General features: G+C 41.2%; 1 protein-coding gene across 1 annotated transcript in view; it reads right to left on the reverse strand.

Annotated features, from left to right (window-relative positions):
• Nucleotides 1-23867, reverse strand: part of RNF216 (ring finger protein 216) — a 129016-nt gene that overhangs the window by 75034 nt on the left and 30115 nt on the right. Inside the window, exons 9-14 of the mRNA XM_036281962.1 lie at nt 21555-21669; nt 17015-17154; nt 14473-14523; nt 12570-12707; nt 10713-10861; nt 10132-10210 (exon numbers count right to left, since the gene is read on the reverse strand). Of these exons, the coding sequence (XP_036137855.1) occupies nt 10132-10210; nt 10713-10861; nt 12570-12707; nt 14473-14523; nt 17015-17154; nt 21555-21669 (672 nt within the window). The remainder of the gene's footprint in view (nt 1-10131; nt 10211-10712; nt 10862-12569; nt 12708-14472; nt 14524-17014; nt 17155-21554; nt 21670-23867) is intronic.

The raw sequence follows: 23867 nt of genomic DNA on the forward strand, positions 1-23867 counted from the left end.
TCCTGTGAGTGGCAACCACTCAATGTGTCCCTTTCACATCGATGTTTCTCTCTCTCTCTCCCTCCCACTCTATCTGAACAAAAAATGGAAAAATGTCCTTGGGTGAAGATAAAAAAAAAACACAAATTTTTGAGTGAAGTGCATCATCACCCACTTAATGGCCCAAACCAGAGCAAGGAGTCATCTGAACTTCCCAACCCAGTCAGAATATTTCCTTCTTATCTTTCAAATCTGCTTCTTTTCTCCATCCCCACAATTGGTGTTGGTTCTCATGATCTCCATTACTCAGGATGTGCCAGGTGATGCTGTTGGGAACAAACTCAAACTTCAGTACCTCAAAACAAAGACTTATTTCTACAAGTCCATTTGGCAGAAGGAAAAGAGACAAGTGAAACGTCCTCTTTTTTTTTTTATTGTGGTAAAAAACACAACATGAAATCTACCCCATTAACACATTTAAAAACTTTTTTTTCTTTATTGATTTTAGAGAGAGAGAAAGTGAGAGGGAGAGACAGAAACATTGATGAGAGAGAACATCGACTGGCCGCCTCCTGCATGTCCCCCATTGGGGATTGGGCCCACAACCTGGGCATGTACCCTGACCGGGAATCAAACTGGCAACCTCTTGGTGCATAGGTTGACGCTCAATCACTGAGTCACACTGGCCAGGCCCATTAACACATTTTTAAATGCACGGTTAAGTATTGTTAACTATATGTTCATAGTTATACTGCAAAGATCTTACATTCCATACCCACTGCATGACAACTCTCTATCTCCCCCTCCCCCAACCTCTGGCAACCATTGGCTATTTTCTGCTTCTGTGACTACTTTAGATACATCCATAAGTGGAACCATACAATATTTGTCTTTTTGTCACAGGTTTATCTCAGCATAATGTACTCAAGGTTCATCATCCATTTGTCAACATCCATGTTGTTGCATGTGTCAAAATTTCCTCTTTTAAATGCTGAATAATATTCCACTATGGATAGACCATGTTTTCTTTATCCATTCACTCACTGATGGACATTTATTTAAATTTTTTTTCAGACAGAGCGGGAGGGAGAGAGGGACGAAGAGAGAGAGCAAAACATCGATGTGAGAGAAACACATCGAGTGGTTGCCACCCACATGACCCCAACTGGGGCCAGAGACAAACTGCAACCGAGGTATGTGCCCTTAGCAGGAATTGAACCTGGACTCTCTGGTCCGTGAGCCAATGCTCTAACCGCTGAGCCAAACTGGCCAGGGCACTGATGGAAATTTAGACTGTTTACATATCTGTTATTGTGAATAATGCTGCAATGAAAATGGTAGTGCAAATATTTTTTAAAAATCTGTTTTGTTGTTCTTGTTAGTCCTTACCCAAGGGGATATTTTTCCATTGATTTTTAGATAGAATGGAAGGGGTGGGGAGGGAGGGAGAGAGACAGAGAGGAATATCAATGTGAGAGAAACACATCGACTGTTTGCCTCCCACATGACCCTGACCAGGCCCGGGGATCAAACCTGCAACTCAGGTACGTGCCCTTGACTGGGAATCGAACCTGAGACCCTTTGGTCCACAGGTCAATGCTCTTGCCGCTGAACCAAACTGGCCAGGACTCAAAATCTGCTTTTAACACCTTCGGATAAATATCCAAAAGTAGGATTGCTGCATCATCTGGTACTTTTATTTTTTTTACTTTTGAGGATGCTCCATACTATTTTCTGTAATAGCTGTACCATTTTATATTCCCACCAAAAATGCATAAGAGTTTCAATTTCTCCACATCCTTGCTGACACTTGTTATTTTCTGTTTGTTTTTGATAGTGGCCATCCTAATAGATGTGAGGTGATACCTTACTGTGGTATTGATTTGCATTTTCCTGATGATTAGTGATGCTGATACCTTTGCATATACCTGTTGGCCATCTGTGTCTTCTTTGGAGAAAAGTCTATTTAAGTCCTTTGACCTTTTGTTTTTCTTTTAATTCTTCACCAGAGAATATTTTTCTGTTTATCACCAGATAGAGTGGGAGAGAGGGAGGGAGGGAGAGAGGAACAGAGAGACAGAGAGAAACATCAATATGATAGAGCCACATCAACTGGTTGCCTCCCACACAACCTGACCAGGGCTGGGGACAAACCGCAAGGGAGATACATGCCCTTTTCGGGAATCGAACATGCGACTCATTGGTCCATGAGGTGATGCTCTAACTGCTGAGCAAAACTGGCCAGGGCTTGAGGTGAGTTTTAAATTATGGTATAAGGTAATGTCCAAATTCATTCTTTTGCACGTGATATACAGTTTGCCCAGCACCATTTGAACAGACTATCCTTTCCCCATTGTGTAATCTTGACACCGTTGACTATATATGCATGAGTTTATTTCTGGGCTCTCTATTCTGTTCTATTGGCCTTTATGTCTGTCTTTATGCTAGGGCCATACTGTTTTGATTACTGTAAGCTTTGCAATATGCTTTGAAGTGAGGAAGTGTGAGGTCTCCAGCTTTGTTCTTTCTAAAGATTGTTTTGGCTATTTGGGTTCTTCGTGGTTCTATATGAATTTTATTTTATTTTTTTTCTGTTTCTGCACAAAATGCCATTGGGATTTTCTTAGGAATTGCACTCAATTTGTAGATGGCTTTGGGCAGTATGGCATTTTAACATTAGGTCTTCCAATCCACAAACATGGATATCTTTCCAACATATTTGTGTATTCTTTAATTTCTTTCAGCAATGTTTTGTTGTTTTCAGTGTACAAATCTTTAGCTTTCTTGGTTAAAGTTTATTCCTAAGTACTTTATTATTTTTGATACTACTATAAATGGCGATTTTCTTAATTTCGGATTATTTGTTACTGTAAAGAAACACAACTGATTTCTGCAGGTTGATTTAGTATCCTGCAACTCTGCTGAATTTCTTGGTTTTAATAGTTTATTTTAAAAATATTTTCTCTTTATTGATTTTAGAGAGAGAAGAAGAAAGAGGGAGAGATAGAAACATCAATGAGAGAGAATACTGATTGGCCCCCTCCTGCATGCCCCCCATTGGGGATTGAACTTGAGACCTCTTGGTGCATGGGTTGACGCTCAACCACTGAGCCACACCGGCCAGGCTGATGTTATTAGTTTTTCACCATTGAGTATAATGTTAGCTACAGCCTTTTCTATGTGGCTTTTATTATGTTGGGTTTTTTTTTTATTATAAAAGGATGTTGAATTTTGTCAAATGCTCTTCCTGCATTTATTGAATATAATTTTCATTTTTCCTTCTGTTAATGTGGTATATCCATTAATTTTTTTTGGTTAATCCTCACCCAGTACTATTTTTCCATTGATTTTTAGACAGAGTGGAAGGAGGAAGGGAGGGAGAGGGAGGAAGAGAGGGAAACATCATGTAAAAGACATACTGATTGGTTGCCCCCCCCCCCCCCCCCGCATGACCCTGACCAGGGCCAGGGATCGAACCAGTAACCCAGGTACTTGCCCTTGATCAGGAACTAAACCTGCAACCCTTCAGTCGGTTGGCCGATGCTCTAACCAATGAGCCAAACCAGCCAGGGCTCCATTGATTAATTTTTTGTCGAACCATCCTTGCATTCCAGGGGTAAATCCCATTTGGTTGTGGTATATGATCCTTTTAATGTGCTGTTGAATTCAGTTTCCCAGTATTTTGTTGAGGAGTTTTACATCTATGTTTGTCAGGAATATTGTCCATAGTTTTCTTTTCTTGTGGTGTCTCTGTCTGGCATAAGTATTAAGATGATGCTGGTCTCATAAAATAAATGCTGAATTCAGAAGAATGTGTATTTTGACCATGTTGAATGGAATGTTCTATACATGTCTTTTTTTTTCTGTTAGGTCCATTTGGTCTATAGTGTTTAAGTCCAGTTTCCTTACTGATCTTCTGTTTGTTCTATTACTGAAAGTGGAGTACTAAAACCAACATTATTGAATTGCTGTCTATTTCTCCCTTCAGATCTGTTAATGTTTGCTTCACGTTTGGGTGCTCTGATGTTGGGTGCATACATATTTTTATCCTTGTTATATCTTCTTGGTGAACTGACCCTTTTATCATTATATAATGTCCTTGTCTCTTGTGACAGTTTTTAACTTGAAGACTATTTTGTATGATCAAGTATAGCTAACCCAGCTCTCTTTTGGTTACCATTTGCATGGAATATCTTTCCATCCTTTCACTTCCAGCCCATGTATGTCCTTAAATCTAAAGTGAGTTTTTTGTAGAGAGTACATAGTTGGATCTTGTCCTTTTCTTTAAAAAAAAAAAAAAAAATCCATTCAGCCACTCTATGTCTTTGGTTGAGGAATTTAATCCACTTACAGCTGAAGTAACCACCCACAGGGAAGAACTTACTATTACCATTTTGTTCTCCATCCTATAGCTTTTCTATCCCTTACAATCTTCCTTTGAATCTCACTTTTTTTTTTTTTATCCTCACCTAAGTACATTTTTCTACTTTTTTGTTCAGATAGAGCAGGAGGAAGAAAGAGAGAGAGAGACATTGACATGAAAGGGACACATCAAGTGGCCACCACCCGTACGACCAACCAGGGCTGGGGACAAACTGCAACTGAGGCCCCTAGCAGGAACCGAACCTGGGTCTCTCTGGACCACAGGCCGACGCTCTAAGCACTGAGCAAAACCGGTCAGGGCTTGAATTTCACTTTTTTTTGGTAGTGACATGCTTTGATTCCTTTTTCTCACTTTCTCTTGCATATATTTAAACAATGTATTTTAAGCTGGTAACTTCTACCATATACAAAAACTACTCTTTTATCCTCTTTATGTTATTAACATTACAAATTACATTTTTATTTTTTACTTATTTTTTAAATGTTTATTTTTTGAGAGAGAGAGGAAGGGAGAGAGAGAGATAGAAACGTCGATGTGTGAGAGAGACATCAATCAGCTGCCTCCTGCATGCCCCCTACAGGGGATCAAACCTGCAACCCAGGCATGTGTCCTGACAGAGAATCGAACTGGGACCTCTCAGTTCAGGGGACGGTGCTCAATCCACTGAGCCACACTGGCCGGGCAGAAATTACGTTTATTTTTTTAAAATCCTCACCTGAGGATCTTTTTCCATTTATGTGTGAGGGGGAGATAGAGAGAGAAAGAAATATTGATGTGAGAAAGACATATAGATTGGTTGCCTCCCGTACAATCTGGACCAGGGCCAGGGTCTGAACCGCAACTGAGGTAGATATGTGCCCTTGACCAGAATCGAACCTGAGACTCTTTGATCTGTGGGCCAACGCTCTAACTGCTTAGCCAAACCGGCCAGGGCACAAATTACATTTTTTAATTTTTTTAATCCTCACCTGAGGATATTTTTGTTCAGATTGAATGGGAGTCAGAGAAAGGAAGAGGGCAAGGGTGAGGGAGAGGGAGAGGGAGAGAGAAACATTGACACGAGAGGGACACATCAACTGGTTGCCTCCTGCACAACCTCAATCAGGGCCTGGGACTAACTGAAACCCAAGTACATGCCCTTGACCGGAATCAAACATGCAACTCACTGGTCCGCAGGCCAACACCCTAACTGCTGAGCCAAACCAGCCAGGGCACAAATTACATTTTTAAATATTTTATATCCATTAATATATTTTATAGTTAAATACTTTTGTCTTTTAAATTTTATACAAGTTAAAACCAATTATAGCCCTGGCCAGTTTGGCTCAACGGTTAAAGCATCAGCCTGCGGTCCAGTGAGACCTGGGTTCGGTTCCCGCTAGGGGCACGTACCTCGGTTGCAGTTTGTCCCCAACCCTGGTTGGGTTGTGCAGGTGGCAACCACTCGATGTGTCCCTTTCACATCAATGTTTCTCTCTCTCTCTCCTCCTCCTCCCACTCTATCTGAACAAAATATGGAAAAATGTCCTCGGATGAGGATTAAAAAATAAATAAATAAATAAATAAATAAATAAATAAATAAATAAAACACCCCAATTATATATACACATATGACAATATTCCGTGTTTGTCTATATATTTACTTTTACCAATGAGGTTTATACCTTTATGTGCTTTTGTGTTGCTATTCAGCATCCTTTCAACTTGAAGGAGTCCCTTAGGCATTTCTTGTAAGACAGGTCTAGTGGTGATAAACTCTCAGTTTTTGTTTACCTGGGAATGAAGAAAAGTTATGCTGGATACAGTATTCTTGATTGGCAGTTTTTTTCTTTTGTTCTTTCAGCACTTTGAATATATCGTTATTCTCTTCTGTCCTGCAAGGTTTCTGCTAAAAAATTCACTGAGATTCTTATGGGAGTTCCATTGCATATGACAAGTTGCTTTTGCTGTTTTAAAAATTCTGTTTTTACTTTTGACAACTTGATCATAAAGTGTCTCAGTCCATCCTAACTGGCATGCACCTGGCTTCTTGAACCTACATGTCCACTTCCTTCCCCAGACTTTGGAAGTTTTGTCTATTACATTTTGAAATAAGCTTTCTACTTCTTTTTCTCTCTCTCCTTCTGAGATTCTCAAAATGCATATATTGGTCTGCTTGATGTTGTCCCATACGTCCCTTAAACTTTCCTTACTCTTCATCCTTTTTTGCTTTTTGCTTCTTTGATTAGATAATTTCAAATGACCTGTCTGAGTTTGCTGATTCTTTCTTCTGCTCAATCAAGTCTTCTGTTAAACTCTACTCATGAAATTTTTAATCATTTATTGTATTATTCAGCTCCAAATTTTGTTTGGTTCTTTTAAAAATATTTTCTCTTTGTTGATGTTCTTACATTCTTATCGTCATCATCTCACATACTATTTTCCTGAGCTCACTGAGCATCTTCATATGATTATTTTGAATTCTTTGTCATGTAATTCACATATCTCCATTTCTTTAGGGTCAGTTTTTAGAGATTTATTTATTTTTTAAATTGTTTTTTTTTCCTTATTGATTTTTAGAGCTAGAGGAAGGGAGAGAGAGATAGAAACATCAATGAGAGAGAACATCAATTGGCCGCCTCCTGCATGCCCCTCACTGGAGATGTGGCCCACAACCTGGGCATGTGCCCTGACAGGAAATTGAACAGGGTATCTCTTGATGCATGGGTCGACACTTAACCACTGAGCCACATAGGCTGGGCTATTTTGTTCTTTTGTTGGACCAAGTTTCTTCTTATGTTTGGTTACTTTGTGTTGGAATCATACATACGAAAAAAGTCACTTCTCCTAGTATTTACAGACTGGCGTTGTCAATGCAAGATCTTCACCAATCAGCCTGGTTATAGATTCTGGAAGCCTCTAAAACCTTTTCTGTGGATGAATCTTCTTTTGGACTTATGTGTGTAATTCTGTTAGCAAGGTTTTGCTGTTTTCTTTTTCAGGAGTTTGTAATCTCTTGCTTCCTCTGGTGTCTTTCACAGTACTTCAGGTTTTCTGGAGGCTTTTTTGTTCTCAGAGGCCCGTCAGTGGTCCAAGCCAGGTAGTACAGAAACCAGCCCCTTGCACAGTCCTCCAATAGCTGAAATGCTGGACACACACTCCAACACTTTCCCTCTTTAGGGAGAAGCCAGGAGTTGGGGGTTTTCTCTCGCACCAAGCAGAGAGGAATGGCAATGGAGAGTGAGTGCATGCTAGTTCAAACCATTGCCTTTGTTCTCAGTGGTCCCCAACCTGGTGCCATTTCCTATCAGGAAAGCTGGATTTAGGAAAGATGGATTCAGGACAAAAGTCTGAAAGTTAGATATATGTTCCAGTCTTCTCATTCACTCCCCAGGGAGAAGGTAGGAGTTGTGAGTTTCCTCCCAACTGAGCCGGTGGGAGGGCTCTGGTGAGTTCATTCCATCAATTTCCTACAGGCTTCACTGCAGCTGGCTTTACACTGTTTGGAGTGTAAGAGCCTCTTAACTGGTTTCTAGATTTCTCACAGAGGGAACTGGTCCATGTACCGATGAATCAGTGTTATAGTTAGGGAAGAAGGCTCTGAGGCTGCCTATTCTGACTATTTCACCAACACTCACATTTCATTGGCCAAAAGAAGCTACATGGTCACCTCCAAGTATATGTCTCCCACAGACAGGAAGCAGAATATTTGCAGGTTTTGCCTAGGATCTTAGGATCTCTGGGACGCTTCCACTGACATCCCATGTTGAATGTTCTTGACATTCATGGCATGCTATTTCAGAATTATGTGTGTGCCCTCATGCCTACTTATAATGGTCCAGTTTAGAATCATACCAGAAAATGTAGTTCCCAGCTCCATCTTAGCAATTCACAGAGACTCCAGATGAGGTGGTGCCGATACACATCTCTTACTTGTTTCACTCAATAGCAGAACAGATTTCCCTGATATTTCACTCCCCTTGTCCCTCCACCTCAGAATGGTGTTGAGGCCGTATCGCTCTAGCCTCACCTACCTCATGAATATTTTCCTTCACACTCTCAGAACCAGTCAGTGTCCAGGATACTACTGCTCCTTGGACCCAGAACATTCCAACATCTTCACTTTCACTTCCTTCCCACCCTTTCCTTCCCTTGGCTACTGCTTCCTTGCTCTGTGTATCTCAGGACAGTCAGTTACTCACTCCACTTTCTTAATTCCAAGATGCCAGGGACTCTTGGAACAATTGTTGTAGCAACAGCCTAAGGTGGAGGACAAATTATTAAATGAACACATCAGTTATAAGAATATTCCCATATTTTACACAGAAATGTTAATGTTGAAAACAAAAGAAATAAAGTTTTAGTCCACTGGTTTAATTTCTTTCTTCCTTTTCCAATATCTACTTTCATTTCAGGCAGAGATATAATATTAAATTCTGATCATGCTATTTTAGATACTTGTCTAAATGGATGCCAATATTCATTAAAAACTCTAAGTGGCTTGCCCTGTCCGATCAGAGAGTTGCCCTGATACACCAAGGTTGCAAGTTCAATCCCTGGTCAGGACGCATACAAAAATCAACCAAGGATCCTGGCCAGGTAGCTCAGTTGGTTAGTACATCATCCTGATATGCCAAAGTTGCGGGTCTGATCTCTGGTCAGGGCACATATAAGAAGCAACCTGCCCTGGCCGGTTTGGCTCGGTGGTTGGAGCGTCGGCCTGTGGACCAGAGTCCTGGGTTCGATTCCCGCTAGGGGCACATACCAAAAAAAAAAAAAAAAAAGAAGCAACCAATGAATACATAAATAAATGAAACAATAAATCGATGTTTCTCTTTCTCTCTGCCTCTGTCTCTCTCTCTCTCAAATCAATAAAAAAAAAAAAAATCAACCAATGAATGCATAAATAAGTGGAACAACAAATCAATGTTTCTCTCTTTCTAAAAATCAGTTTTAAAAAAAACAACTTGCCCTGGCTGGTTTGGCTCAGCGGTTGGAGCGTTGGCCTGTGGTCCAAGGAGACGTGGGTTCGGTTCCCACTAGGGGCGTGCACCTCAGTTGCAGTTTGTCCCTGGCCCTGGTTGGTCGTACGGGTGGCAGCTGCTCAATGTGTCCCTTTCACGTCGATGTTTCTCTCTCTCTCTCTCTCTCTCTCTCCCCCACACACTCTATCTGAACAAAAAATGGAAAAACGTCCTCGAGTGAGGATAAAAAAACAAACAACAACTCTGACAGTCAACAAATTTTAAGACATTCTTAGTATACAGAACAGGAGTTTAGTTAAAAAGATTTTCAACAGTGAGGTGACTGAATGAATAGCTTTGGTCTCACCTGACACAATCAGTTCTTATGAGAACAGCTGAGTGAATAATCTACCAGACATAACAGATGACACTATGATGCCTAGTTCTTTAATAAAAGAAGTGAGGTTAGGACTTTGAAATTGGAAGGGTATGAAACTATTTGAGCATAACAGAATGGTGAAGGAGAACCAAGAATAATGCTGGCACTGTGGAAGAAACACAAAACTCTTCACATTTCAAATTACAATACAGGAAGACGGCATAAAACGGAGATCCAGAACTTTGTGATTGCAGTTCCACAAGTGGCCCCCATCTCTGTAACCACCATTCACAAAGTACTGATCTTCATTTGCTTTCATAATAAAAAGAGCACTCAAACCCTTCTCATAGGTCAGCACAAAGATAATCAGTAGATATTCGTGCCATTAGGATAACTCATAACACAATAATTCAAATACAAATGTAGAAAAAAATTTGCTTTCCTACCTTTCGGCAGCGAGGATTGGGACAACTGAACCTCTTCACATCACTGTCCAATAGAGCAGGAAAGCTACAGGAGGGGCACCTAGAGTCAAAACGGCAGAAGGAATGTTACTCAGAATAGTAAAACCCTGATGTGGTTCCATGTGACTGTTCATACTACAATGGAGTTCTCAGCTGGATGGCCACATGTCCTTTTCTCCCTTACTTTTCATTAAAATATGGACTGAGGCTCTCTTTTGTGCTAGCTCTCACTAGGAAATGCAGATACCATTCTGGGCCCTGCCTTAGTGCAAACCATTCAATAAACAGCTTTCTGAGAACTCCTCCCAAATGTCACCTTTCCTCCAGCCCAATGTTTGTACCTATAAAACAGATGAGTAAGAAATGCAAAGGATGTAGCAAAAATACGAACTGCAGATTTTTCCATTAATAAAAGTATTATTTTATTGCTCAGCAAAAAATGCCAGAAAACCTGGAAAATACAGCTTTGTTACAGAATTTACATCACCTGAGAGAAGTGCTCAAGTAGCCTTCCTAATGGAGAATGAGTTGATAGATGACACTCTCTGACTCTGAGAACTCACCTGACAAGCTCATCAGCGTAGGCTGCAGCGACCTCTTCTTCAGCTTTCCGCTCATAGTACTTATACAGGATGGTCTGGGGAAGCACCTTCTCCAGTTCGCTGGTTGGGAATGAACATGTGCAGCTGCCTTCCATGCAGCTGAGCTCTGACTAAGATGATAAGGTCAGGAGGCAAAGAGAAGAAAAAAAAAAAACTCAACCAAGTTTCAGAAAAATGAAAAGCCTCACTGGTTTAATGCATCTAAAGCAAATAAATCATGGTTAAGAACACAGGTTCTGAGATGATAAAGATCTCTCTGTCCTCTCTTCTCTGGGAAGCCACACTCAAAACAACAAGGAAACCATGAAACAAAAACACAAATCCATTTTTGATTCCCCCAAAGGACCTCTGTCAGCCCAAACCACAATACACGATGATGGAAGTGGATGAGGAAGGGTGAAAGGCTTAGCAGACTGGAAGGGGAAGGTCACAGCTCAGTGTCTGAAAAGGAGATACTGAGCAGCAAGCTGGTTTCCCTAACAGCCCCTGGGAAGGCTGGAGGTATAGACATTTTGGAAGGCAGATGTGCGTGGTAGGAGGAGAGGGAACTGACAGAAATATAAACTAAAAACTGGAGGACTGTTTAAAAAGCCTCTAGTTCCTACCCCCTTTAGCTGGAGTCAGGTGACTAAAACTCTTCCAGGAGAAAGGACAGTCTTTGGAACAGCTGGACCAGAGGGCTCTGGACTTCATCATCAAAGCCACTTACCACAGCACTCTGACCAATTCTGCTCCTCTTGTCCATTTTTAAGGACCACTGTCATGATACTAGGCCCACCTGGATAATCCAGGATAATCTCCCTATTTCAAGGTAATCTGATTAGCAACCTTAACTTCCCTTTGCCATGTAAGGTAGCATATGCATAGGTTCTGGGGATAACAAGGAGGACATCTTTGGAGGGAAGAGGGACATAATTCTGCCAATCACAACCACTCTTCTCATTATTGTTACTCAGTCCTTGACTAAACCACAATTGACTTTATAATAATTGATGTCGAGTGATTTGATTATTGGTTGGATGTTTATGAAAAGCAATTTTGGGCCCTGGCCAGTTTGGCTCAGTGGTTAGAGCGTTGGCCAGTGGACCAGTGTCCTGGGTTCAGTTCCCACTAAGGGCATGTACCTTGTTGCAGTTTGTCTCCAGCCCCAGTTGTGGTCATGTGGGTGGCAACCAGTTGATGTGTCTCTCTCACATTGATGTTTCTCTCTCTCTCTTCCTCCCTCTCTCCCTCCTGTGTTCTGTCTGAACATAAAATGCAAAAATGTCCTTGGGTGAGGATAAAAAAAAAAAGAAAAGCAATTTTGGTTTTTAAGTATTCATCAAGAGAAAACAAAACTCCTTTTTGCATTGTGTTATGCTAGTGTCATGAGAAACTGACTCTGGAAGGAGAAATATGATCTTGTATAGAATAGTTATTGATTTTAATACAACTATAAAATCCTTTAAAAATCAGTTAAAAATTACTAATTTGACCTACCATACATTCAAACAGGCTGCAAGATTCTCTCTGTTTGAGTTCATCCCTCATTTTTGTTACAGACAGGAAGATGAGGGAAGAAACACGTGCTCCCATAGCATGGGATGATGGGCGCATGGAAGAACTCCACTCCCTCAAAAGAAATCTGCTGTGTTTGGAACCAACATAATCACACATATAAGGACTGTCTAGGAATCACCACACACATTAGTACGTCTTAGCAGAGTTTTTCCTCACTCCAGAAAAGGCACTTCCAAGAGGTATTTACATTTGTCTGTAAATGTGGTCTCCTCAGATTCTGAATGTTTCCCACAGATGGGTGTATTCCACAGTTCTTACCTTTCCAGATCCAAAGACTGCCTCCTGGGCATATCTGATGAGACACTCTTTGCAGAACAAGTGAGCATCTGCACATTGAGTCAGCTCCTCGAATGGAAATTCCCCATAGCAGCAGCGACACTCAATCAGCTGGCCGTCCTGCAGGTCATCACAAACACACGTGAAAGTCCCCACATTCAAGTAGAGGCCAGCAGCTTTCACATTCCCCCACCCCACCTGCATGCAGAGGTAAAGAGCAACCCCTAGAAGCCACAAAACAACAATGAACTGTTTTCTGCGGTATAAATATAGCTCAAGACGCCAGTACAAATATTAATAGAGTTGAAGAAAGTGAGATTTTCACTTTTTTTGGTATTTTTTGGTGTCATCCTTTGTTTAATGTTATCATATTCATGAATTTCATGCTGCCAGCAGAACTATGCTATCTGCTATCAGATTATATTGCTAACATGATTATAAGAGTCAGGGTCAGAGGCGTGACAGATGTTAAGTAAAAAGCCTTGAAAGTTGGATTTTCTGCCCAGCCAGTGTGGCTCAGCAGTTGAACGCTGACCCATGCATCAAGAGGTAGTTCGATTCCTGGTCCGGGCACATGCCCAGGTTGTGGGCCCATTTCCCAGTGGGGGGGCACACAGGTGGCTAATTGATAGCTTTCGTCGATGTTTTTCTCTCTTTCCCTCTCCCTTCCTCTCTCTCTCAAATCAATAAAGGAAAAAATAAAAAACACAAACCTTGGAGATTCCTCCATGTATCATCCCAGAAATTGGGAATGTATTTTTTTTTTAAAGTTGGATTTTCACCCTGGCCAGTTTAGCTCAGTGATTAGAGCATCAACCCATGGACCAGAGTCCCGGGTTCGGTTCCTGCCGAGGCCGGTTGGGGTCGTGTGGGTGGCAACCACTCAATGTCTCTCTCTCATGTCGATGTTTCTCTCTCTCTCTTCCTCCCTCCCGCTCTATCTGAAGATAAATGCAAGGGTGTCCTTGAGTGAGGATTTAAAAAAAAAAAAAAGTTGGATTTTTCTCTTGTTATAAGATAGGAGTGTGAGAAGATCATGTCCCAACCCAAACTTTATTTTTTAATCCTCACCTGAGGATATTTTTCCATTTATCTCAGATAGAGTAGGAGGGAGGGAGAGAGAGAGAGAAAGAAACATCAATGTGAGAGAGACACATCGACGACTGACTGCCTTCCACACGACCCCAACCAGGGCCGGAGACGAACTGCAACTGAGGTATATGCCCTTGACTGGAATCGAACCTGTGACTGGTTTGTGGGCTGACGCTCCAACTGCTGAGCCAAACCGGCCAGGGCTCAACCCAAACTTTATTTCAAGGAGCCACTGAAGCTAACTACAGCAGCAATCACAAGTACATTCCTATCATGTAAGGAAAGGCCCATCTGGCCCTGAGGTTATACAGATCTTTGCCTTCTAATTCTAAGTTCTAAAATTTCTTCTATCTTTAAATTTTTCTTTTTTATTGATTTTTTAGAGAGAGAGGAAGCAAGAGGGAGGGAGAGAGAAACATCAATGAGAGAGAACATCAACTGGCTGCTGCCTCCTGCATGCCCCCCATTGGGGATTGGGGCTACAACCTGGGCATATGCCCTGACCAGGAATAGAACCACAAACCTCTTGGTACATGGGTCAACACTCAACCACTGAGCCATGCCAGCTGAGCTTCTAGGCGATGCCCAGAACATTTCTATCCCTTCAATTCTCATTCTGTCTGCTATTAAGAGCAACAATGTTTCAAGTGCCTGACCATAATGTGGTTACAAACTCAGATCAACAGAAGATTATAGGAACCAATGTGTCATCAAAATGCTCAGGAAATGTGATAAGAGAAAAGAGCCCATGAAAAATACCAGAATAAATGAATTAGGTGAATTTTCAAAATACCTTTTGATACTGCTCTTCATTCATCTGCAGAGCAAGCAAAAAGTCTTCATGCTGAGGAACAACAAAAAACAGACATGCAGAAACAAATTTAGTAGATTCCACAATCCATTTAGATTTATTTCCATAGACATAAAATAACTGTTACTAAGACATCTTTTTAGTCATGTGGTTTAGCAGTTTAAAATTTATTTTTATCAAATTTTGACCCTCAAAATCATCTTTTCAATACTCTGACAAAATGGGAAAAAATATGCTGTATTTCTGATGCACCCTGACTATGATGATTGTCTCAAGGAAAAGCCCTTGTGCCATTGAGTTGCAAGCTGCTAAATTAGGCACTTTTTTTTTTTTTTTTTAACAGACTACATTTTTATGTGAAAAATGACTGACAGAAAAACTGATTATTCAAAATTAGGTATTTGGCAGACATTTTCTCAAAACTGAATGAAGTGATTATTTGTGGCCAATGAAAATTCTGGATCTTAAGCAGAAATTAGAAATTTGGAGAAGTTGTCCTTTTAAAAAAATTTTTTTTTTCTTTATTGCTATTAGAGAGAGAGGAAGGGAAAGAAGACTGAAACATCAATGAGAGAGAACATAGCTTGGTGGCCTCCTGCACGCCCCGCACTGGGGATTTGGCCTACAACCTGGGCATATGCCTTGACCAGGAATCAAACCGGTGACCTCTTGGTGCATGGGTTGACGCTCAACCACCAAGCCACACTGGCTGGGCTGTCTGTCCCCCACTCCCCTTTTTTTGATCCTCACACAAGGATCTTTTTCCACTAATGTTCTTTTTAGAGTAGGAGGGAGAGAGAGAGAGAGAGCGCACGTGAGAGAAACATCGATTGCTTGGCTCCTGCACAACCCCAACCAGGGCCGAGGATTGAATCGCAACTGAGGTATGTGCCCTTGACCACAATCAAACCCTTGACTCTTTGGTCCGTGGGCTGACGCTCCAACCACTGAGCCAAACTGGCCAGGGCTCCACTGACTTTTTTTTAGAGTGGAAGGGAGGGACAGAAGGAGGCAGAGGGAGGAAGGGAGACAGAGATAGAGAAAGAGAGAGACAGAGAGGAAGAGAAAGAAACAAAAAAACTTTGATTGATTGCCTCCTGCATGTACCTCAACCAGGACAGGAATGAACCTACAACTCAAGTATGTGCCCTTGACTGGGAATTGAACCTGCAACCCTTAGGTACACGAGCTGATGCTCTAACCACTGAGACACACCGGCCAGGGTGACACTGCCTTTTTGAAAAAATGTGAGTGCATGGTAATGAAGAAAATAATGATTATTGGTACAATGTGGTGTCTCTTGTTTGACTCATGCTAAGGCACCATTGCTTTTGTTCTGTCAGTATAAATTCAACACAGTGAAAAGGCAAATAACGTCTTTTCATTATTATAAGAGATCTGACTTTGCACAACCTCTAAAGAGTCTTGGGGCTCTGGCCAATGTGGCTCAGTTGGTTGGAATAATTGTCCCATGGACTAAAGGGTCATGAGTTTGATTCCTGGTCAGGGCACATGCCCGGGATGTAGGTTTAATCTCCAGTTGGGGCACATGTGGAAGGCAACTGACTGATGTTTCTCTCTCACATCATTATTTCCCCCCCCCACCCCTTCCTCTCCTAAAAAAAAAAATTAGTAAAAAACGTTTTTGGGAAGCCAGTGTTTCATGGGTCAGCCTTTCAGAGCTGCTGGTCTAGAAAATACATATTAAACAACTAATATACATATTCTGGTTGACTGGCACTTGATGGTATATTTGGAAGAATTAAAGAATTCAATGGCATTTCTCTCTAGTTTTTCTCCACCATTAAAGGCTGAGGGAGGTCAAACAGAAATATGTGCTAGATTCCAATTAAAATTCTCTACCATTAATCTGATTTATGAAACTGTGAACTTTAGTGAGTATCATTACAAATCCCAGTTTCCTTTTAATTAAAAATGTTTTTTTCTGTATTGATTTTAGAGAGAGAGAAAGAGAGAGGGAGAGATAAAAACATCAGTGAGAGAGAACATGGATTGGCCGCCACCTGCATACCCCTCACTGGGAATTTGGCCCACAACCTGGGCATATGCCCTGACTGGGAATCGAACTGGTGACCTCTTGGTGCATTGGTCAATGCTCAACCACTGAGCCACACCAGCCAGGCCCAGTTTTCCTTTTAAAAGCATAACAATTTATTCAAATCAATCATATAAAAGAAAAGGCAAACTGCCCTGGACAGTTTGGCTCAGGGGTTAGAGCATCGGCCCGCAGACCAAAGAGTCTTGGGTTTGATTCCAGTCAAGGGCACGTACCTCAGTTGCAGTTTGGTCCCTAGCCCTAGTCTGGGTTGTGCAGGAGGCAACCAATCTATGTGTTTCTCTCACATCGATGTTTCTTTCTCTCTACCACTCTATCTAAAGATAAATGAAAAAATATCCTGTGGTGAGGATTAGGGAAAAAAAAAAAAAAGGCAGATCTTTAAAGGTAGTTCTATACTAATAGCAAACCAAATCTCAGAAACACATTCCAGGCACTTTTTCCTACCTCTGCCATCTCTTTGATTTTCTGTTCATAGAACTCCTGCTCTTGCTGCACAGCTGGAAGGAGGGCACGCCGGTCATAGGACCTACAATGTCTCCGCTTATTTTCCAGAAAGAACATCCTCTTTTCTATTTTTATGTCACCTAGAAGATATGACAATGTAATTATCATGCAGACAACTGTTTGTTAGGAACCCAGGCCAGCCATTCCAGTCTTCTGTGGCCTGGGTCCCAACTGCTTTCTAGAGGCACACTTTGTTCCTCTCTTGTATGTGCCACCATTTGGGGAAATTGGGCTCTATTCCATCCCCTAACCCACATGCACTTTTTGACTTTGTTTTTTCTCCGTTTTATACACCAATTGGAATCTGTCTCCTATCCCGAAAGTATTGTGCTGTGTAAATATACCAGTTTATTATCCATTCTACTATGGAGGACAGGTGGGTTTATAGTTTGGGGTTAGTATAAATTGGGCTACTGAACATATGTCTTCAATTCAGCCGAGCACACAGGAATGAAATGGCTGGATCAGCTTTAGAAAACGGTGCCAGTTTTCCAGTGTGATTCTTACAATTTACTTTCCCTCCACCAGCAATGTATTCGAGTCTCAGTCATTCCACATCCCCATCAGCACCTGGTATTGTCAGTTTTTAATTTTAGCCATTTTGGTAGGTGCACATGTGTTTTATGTATGTTTTTAAACTTTTTATCTTGAGGATTTCAAATAGAAAAGCTGAAAAAATAAAACCTGGATTTACAATAGATATAAAAGATAAACAGAATGATAAGTATCACATCATGTAAAATTGGTCTGTTCATCAGGTTTTATATTTCTTTTGATTTGGTAATTTTCATTTTCTGGAAAAGTGTCTACTCCATCCAGATCTTCTATTTACCCACAAAAGTCCATCTTTTATAAATCTTTTTATCAATATTTACTATATCAGATTCCTGATACATTTTTTTTCTTGTTCATTCTCACTAGTTTTTAAAAATTAAAATTTATTATTTAGAAAACTAGTTTTTTGTTCTCTATTCCTTTCCATCCATCCACGTGTATACCTTTCTGTCAACACCACCTGGTCTTATCACTGTAGCTCTATAATAAATCCTGAAATCGGGTAGACTGATTTGTCCTACCTTCCTCACTTTAAAAATTATTTTAGCTATTCTAGTAACATGCCTTTCCATATCAGGATAATCTTACCTCTATCTACCAAAACATCTTGTTGGGATGCAATAGGAATTACATTGAGCCTGTAGATGCATACCTCAGAGAGACTGCTGGTTTAGTTCCAGACCACAGCAATAAAGTGAATACCACAACAAAGTCACAGAAACCTTTTGGTTTCCCAGTGCATATGAAAATTCTATCTACGTTATACTATAGTTAATTAAATTTAATAGCATTATACCTAAAAATATGTACATACCTTAATTTAAAAACACTTTATTGCTAAAAAATGGCAGCTATCACGTAAGCCTTCGGCAAGCTGTTATCCTTTTGCTGGTGGAGGGTCTTGCCTCAATGTTGATGAAAATGCAGAATGCAATAAAAGGAAGTGCAATAAAATGAAGTTTGCCTGTATATAATTAAGGGAGGATTTATATCTTTACTATGTTGAGCCTTCCATGAGCACAGTATGTGTTTCCATTTATTTATATCTTCTTTGATTTTCTTCAGTTTTGTAGTTTTCATATATAAGTCCTATACATGTTTTGTTAGATTTACACCTAAGTATTTAATTTGGGGAGGAGCTGTAAATGGTGTTGTATGTTGTTTTTTTATCCTCACCCGAGTATATTTTTCTATTTATCTTCAAGTAGAGAGAGAGGGAGACAGAGAGAGAGAAACATCGACATGAGAGAGACACATCAACTGGTTGACTCCTGCACAACTCCGACCAGGGCTGGGGACAAATTGCAACCAAGGTATGTCCCCTTGGCTGGAATCAAACATGGGATTCAGTGGTCCACAGGCCGATGCTCCACTGCTGAGCCAAATCAGCCAGGGCAATGGTGGTGTATTTTTAATGTTGATTACATATGTTGTCAGTATATAGAAATATAATTGGTTTTTGTAGGTTGACCTTATATCCTGCAACCTTATCCCTAAGTTTGGGAGCAGTGTGGTTCAGTTGGTTGAACACTGTCCCGTGCACCAAAAGGTCACCGGTTCGATTCCCTGTCAGGGCACATACCTAAGGTTTCAGGTTTGATCCACGGTCAGGGTGCATGTGAGAGGCAACCAATAGTGTTTCTCTCTCATATCGATGTTTCTCCCTCTCCCTTCCTCTCTCTCTCAAATCAATAAAAATATATCCTCAGCCCTGGCCGGTTTGGCTCAGCGGTTAGAGCGTCCGCCTGCGGTCCGGAGAGACCCGGGTTCGGTTCCCGCTAAGGGCATGTACCTCGGTTGCAGTTTGTCCCCGGCCCTGGTTGGTCGTGCAGGTGGCGACCACTCGATGTGTCCCTTTCACATCGATGTTACCCTCTCTCTCTCTTCCTCTCTCTCCCTCCCACTCTGTCTGTACAAAAAATGGAAAAATGTCCTCGGATGAGGATTAAAAAAAAATATATATATATATATATCCTCAGGCAAGAATTTTAAAAAATGATATGTGTATCTGTAAGTCATAAATATTAAACTACTAATGTAAATCAAGTATATTTTCTAACTTCCAGTGTCCTTAACAATGATCTATTAAGTGTAGTATAAGAACCAGAATCTAAAATTAAAAAGAGTATACCTGAAACAATGGGCTAAAACTAGGAAGATGAAGTTAACAGGAAAAAATATAAGCTGCATCAAAACTGAGAAAGATTAGTGACTTAAAAGCAAGTTGGGCCCTGGCTGGTCTGGCTCAGCGGTTAGAGCATCGGCCTGCGGTCCGGAGAGACCCAGGTTTGGTTCCCGCTAAGGGCACGTACCTCGGTTGCAGTTTGTCCCCGGCCCTGGTTGGTTGTGCAGGTGGCGACCACTCGATGTGTCCCTTTCACATCGATGTTTCTCTCTCTCTCTGTTCCTCTCTCTCCATCCCACTCTATCTGAACAAAGAATGGAAAAATGTCCTCAGGTGAGGATGATAAAAAAAAAAAAGCAAGTTGGGTGAACAGACCAGGGCTTAATGTGAGCCAAAGGTAGGACATATTTGATTTTACAAAGCTAACATTCTTAGTCTGTACAGACTTAAGTACAGAATCTAAATCCCAGTTGTTGTCTTTAGGCAGCAGACCTTATTTGGAGTACTTTGTCTAGCCTGGTACACCCAAACTTTCAAAGAGATACTGACAAATCAGTGAAGGGCACACAGAGAAGAAAAAATCAGAAAGATGGTGGCAATAGACAGATTCCAAGTCTTTTCAGAGACAAGAGCTACAACCATGGCAGGACATTTCAGGAAGGTAACCTTTTGACTTGATTAAAAAAGAATTTTTTAAAAGACAGAGATGTTGCCCTGGCTGGTTTGGCTCAACAGTTAGAGCATCGGCCTGCGGTCCAGAGAGACCCAGGTTCGGTTCCCTCTAAGGGCATGTACCTCGGTTGCAGTTTGTCCCTGGTCCTGGTTGGGTCGTGCAGGTGGCAGCCACTTGATGTGTCCCTTTCACATCGATGTTTCTCTCTCTCTCCCTCCCACTCTATCTGAACAAAAGATGAAAAAAATGTCCTTGGGTGAGGATAAAAAAAAAAAAAGACAGAGATGTCCAACAAGGGAGTGGATCATCCTACAGTGTGGTACTTTCCTTTCTCTACTACTGGAAGTCAGAAATAAATATAAAATGATTGTGCATTAGGGATGCCTAAAGTGTGAACACATTTAGTTGAATGAAAAAACCACTTACACACTGTCCCTACTTTCTCAGTCTGCCACAGACTTGTGAGAATGTCAAGTCAGGACAGCACTGCTCCACGGACCAGCCTGGATCAAACCTGAAACCCTAGGTATGTGCCCTGACAGGGAATCGAACCTAAAAGATTTTCTTGGACATAAGCAACGCAGATAAAATTTGTTGTAAAATTCAACAAGTTTACCTTTTGGGGGAGATTAGACCTGACTGGAAGAGCTTTCAGCAGTTATTTCATCAATAATAATAAAAAAATTTTATAAACAAGTGGCTACTTCAGAGTTGTTTGTTTTGTTTCATGAGAAGACACCCTCCGGTGTATAAGTGACCCCTCAGCAGTAAGCAATCAGTCTCTAGTCTAGAGACAGTTTTTACTAGTGATAAAGCTAATTCTCATCAAACATCCAAGGCCAGTTTTCTCCCAAGCTTAAGGGTGCTGCAAACACTTTTCCATGAGTGAATTCTCTAGCATTGCATTAAATTTCCCTGTCATGGTATCTCCTAAGTAGAAAGAAGGAAGATGACAACTGTAGCCACTTTCTAAAAAATATTGATATGCTGGTCCAAGCAGTCCATATCAGGGTCACTCCTTGGACTCATCTGGAGGACATTCCCTAAGTAGCTGTACCATGGCACCCCTTCCAAATGTGTGGGAAGGGGATAGTTCTGCACAGTAGATTTATACAGTTTGCCATTACCTTGTTCAAACTTGAAATCTATGTAAGAATACTGATTCATTTCTTTTCTCTTTTTTCTTTTTCCACTGGTTTCTGGTGATAGCTCCTGCCACTTTTTAATGGCATCAGAAAAGGCCTAAAAATTGAGAAAGAGAAAGGTTACCTCTATAGATCTGACACAAGAATATGTAAAACATGGGCAATTTCCAAATCTCATTTTGACTCAGTTTCAGCTATCTCCCCTGCATGGCTTACAGAAATAGGTAGAGGCAAAATAAACAGGTAGCATTTAACTATTTTTGTTTTCTCTTTCATAAACTGCTACAATGGCAGAACCAAAATGCTTGCTGACAAAAGGCAACGGAAGAAAACAGAAACTGCTCAAACTGACCTTGAATAATTTACAGGTTAAATCACAAAACAAATGTTTAGTGAGTTGTACTTCACAGGCATTACCTACATGGTGTTTCTCTTGCCAACACTCCTGTTCCACTCCCCGCACATTCCTCACTGCTTTCACCTTTGTCCCAGAGCACAAAGTTCTTATGCCAGTGATAATCCCTTTTCTTCTACACCTTTCCACTTCTCCCTTTTTTTAGATCTTTCCAATAAGCATTTAAATGTGCTCAAGTCTTTGCCATCTTAAAAAAAGAAAACCCTTCCTCCCTTGGCCTCCTTCCCCTTTCAGCTACCAGCCCCCCTTTCTTCTTCCTCCTTTTTAGCCAAACTTATCAGAGGAACTGTCTGTATGTTGTTTTATCACCTCACCTCCCATGAACTTTCCAACATCTTCTAAACTAGCACCGAACCCCACCTATCTACTTGCGAATCTACTTCATAACACAGGGCTAACCTGAACACCTTTTGGTTTTTTAAAATGTTTTTTTTTTTTTTTATCCTCACCCGAGGGCATTTTTCCATTTTATGTACAGATAGAGTGGGAGGGAGAGAGAGAGAGAAACATCGACGTGAAAGGGACACATCGAGTGGCTGCCACCCGCACGACCAACCAGGGCCAGGGACAAACTGCAACCGAAGTACGTGCCCTTAGTGGGAACCGAACCCGGGTCTCTCCAGATCGCAGGCAGACGCTCTAACCGCTGAGCCAAACCGGTCAGGGCTTTTAAAATGTTTTTATTGATTTTTTAGAGAGACAGAAACATCAACGTGAAATATCAATTGGCTGCCTCCTGCATGCCCAACACTGGGGATCAAGCCCGCAACCCAGGCATGTGCTCCAACCAGGAATCTAACTGGGACCTCTCAATCCATGGAACGACACTCAGGCACTGAGCCACATTCAGCAGGGTGAACACCTGGCTTTTATTTTTTAAATTTATTTATTATCCTCACCTGAGAATATTTTTCCATTTATCTTCAGGTAGAGACAGGGAGAGAGAGAGAAACATCAACATGAGACATAGCGACTGGTTGCCTCCCACACGACCCCAACCAGGGTCGGGGATGAACCGCAACCGAGGTACCCTTGGTTGGCACTGAAGCTGGGACACATTGGTCCGAGGGCTGATGCTCTACCACTGAGCCAAACCAGCCAGGGCTAAACACCTGGTTTTTAGTCCTTGTCTTACTTGATCTCTCAGTATTGATAAAGTTGACCATTCACTCTCCTGACTTCTGCTTCCTCCCTGCCTGCTCTTCCTCTACCATTCTCCTCTCCTCGGTCTTTACATGTGGAAGTCCTCAAGGCAGCCTTTGTCCCTTCTTACCTGATAGGCTTTAGGTACCTCATCCAAGCTGGGAGATTACCCCTTCCATTTGCTGATGACTCTCAAAATCCTCTCTCTAGTTCCTACTTCTCACCTTTTGTGTCTATTCAACCACCCAATGAATTAGTTTTACTTGCTGGTCATTCAATGTTTCCCAGACTGAATTCATGATCCTTTCCCTCCAAATTAGCTCTCCTACAGTTTTCTTCATCCCAGGAAATTATACCATCATCTTTCATAACCCCTTACAGAACCCCTACTTAAATAACACTTAGGTTTGTGATTAAATGTCACTTGCCCAGGGAGGCCCTCCTAAAGCCTCGTAGTTCCCCTTTGGTCCTCCTATTACACTCCTTCCAAACACCTTGTATTTTCCTTTCAAAATACTTATCATGGTTGAAATTATATACTTATTTGTTTGATGCTGGTTCATGTTATATCCTCCACTGGACTATGACAGAATGTTACCACGTTAGAAGACATGTTAGAATGTTAGAAGACAGAATGTTACCATGGCTCAGGGTGTATCCTCAGCCACTTGCATAGTTTGTATTTAATACTCATTTGTTGAATAAAAGGTAATAGGGATGTGTATGTGTTATAGGAT

The sequence above is a fragment of the Molossus molossus genome, unplaced genomic scaffold (genome assembly GCF_014108415.1).
Source record: "Molossus molossus isolate mMolMol1 unplaced genomic scaffold, mMolMol1.p scaffold_m16_p_4, whole genome shotgun sequence".
Taxonomy (NCBI): domain Eukaryota; kingdom Metazoa; phylum Chordata; class Mammalia; order Chiroptera; family Molossidae; genus Molossus; species Molossus molossus.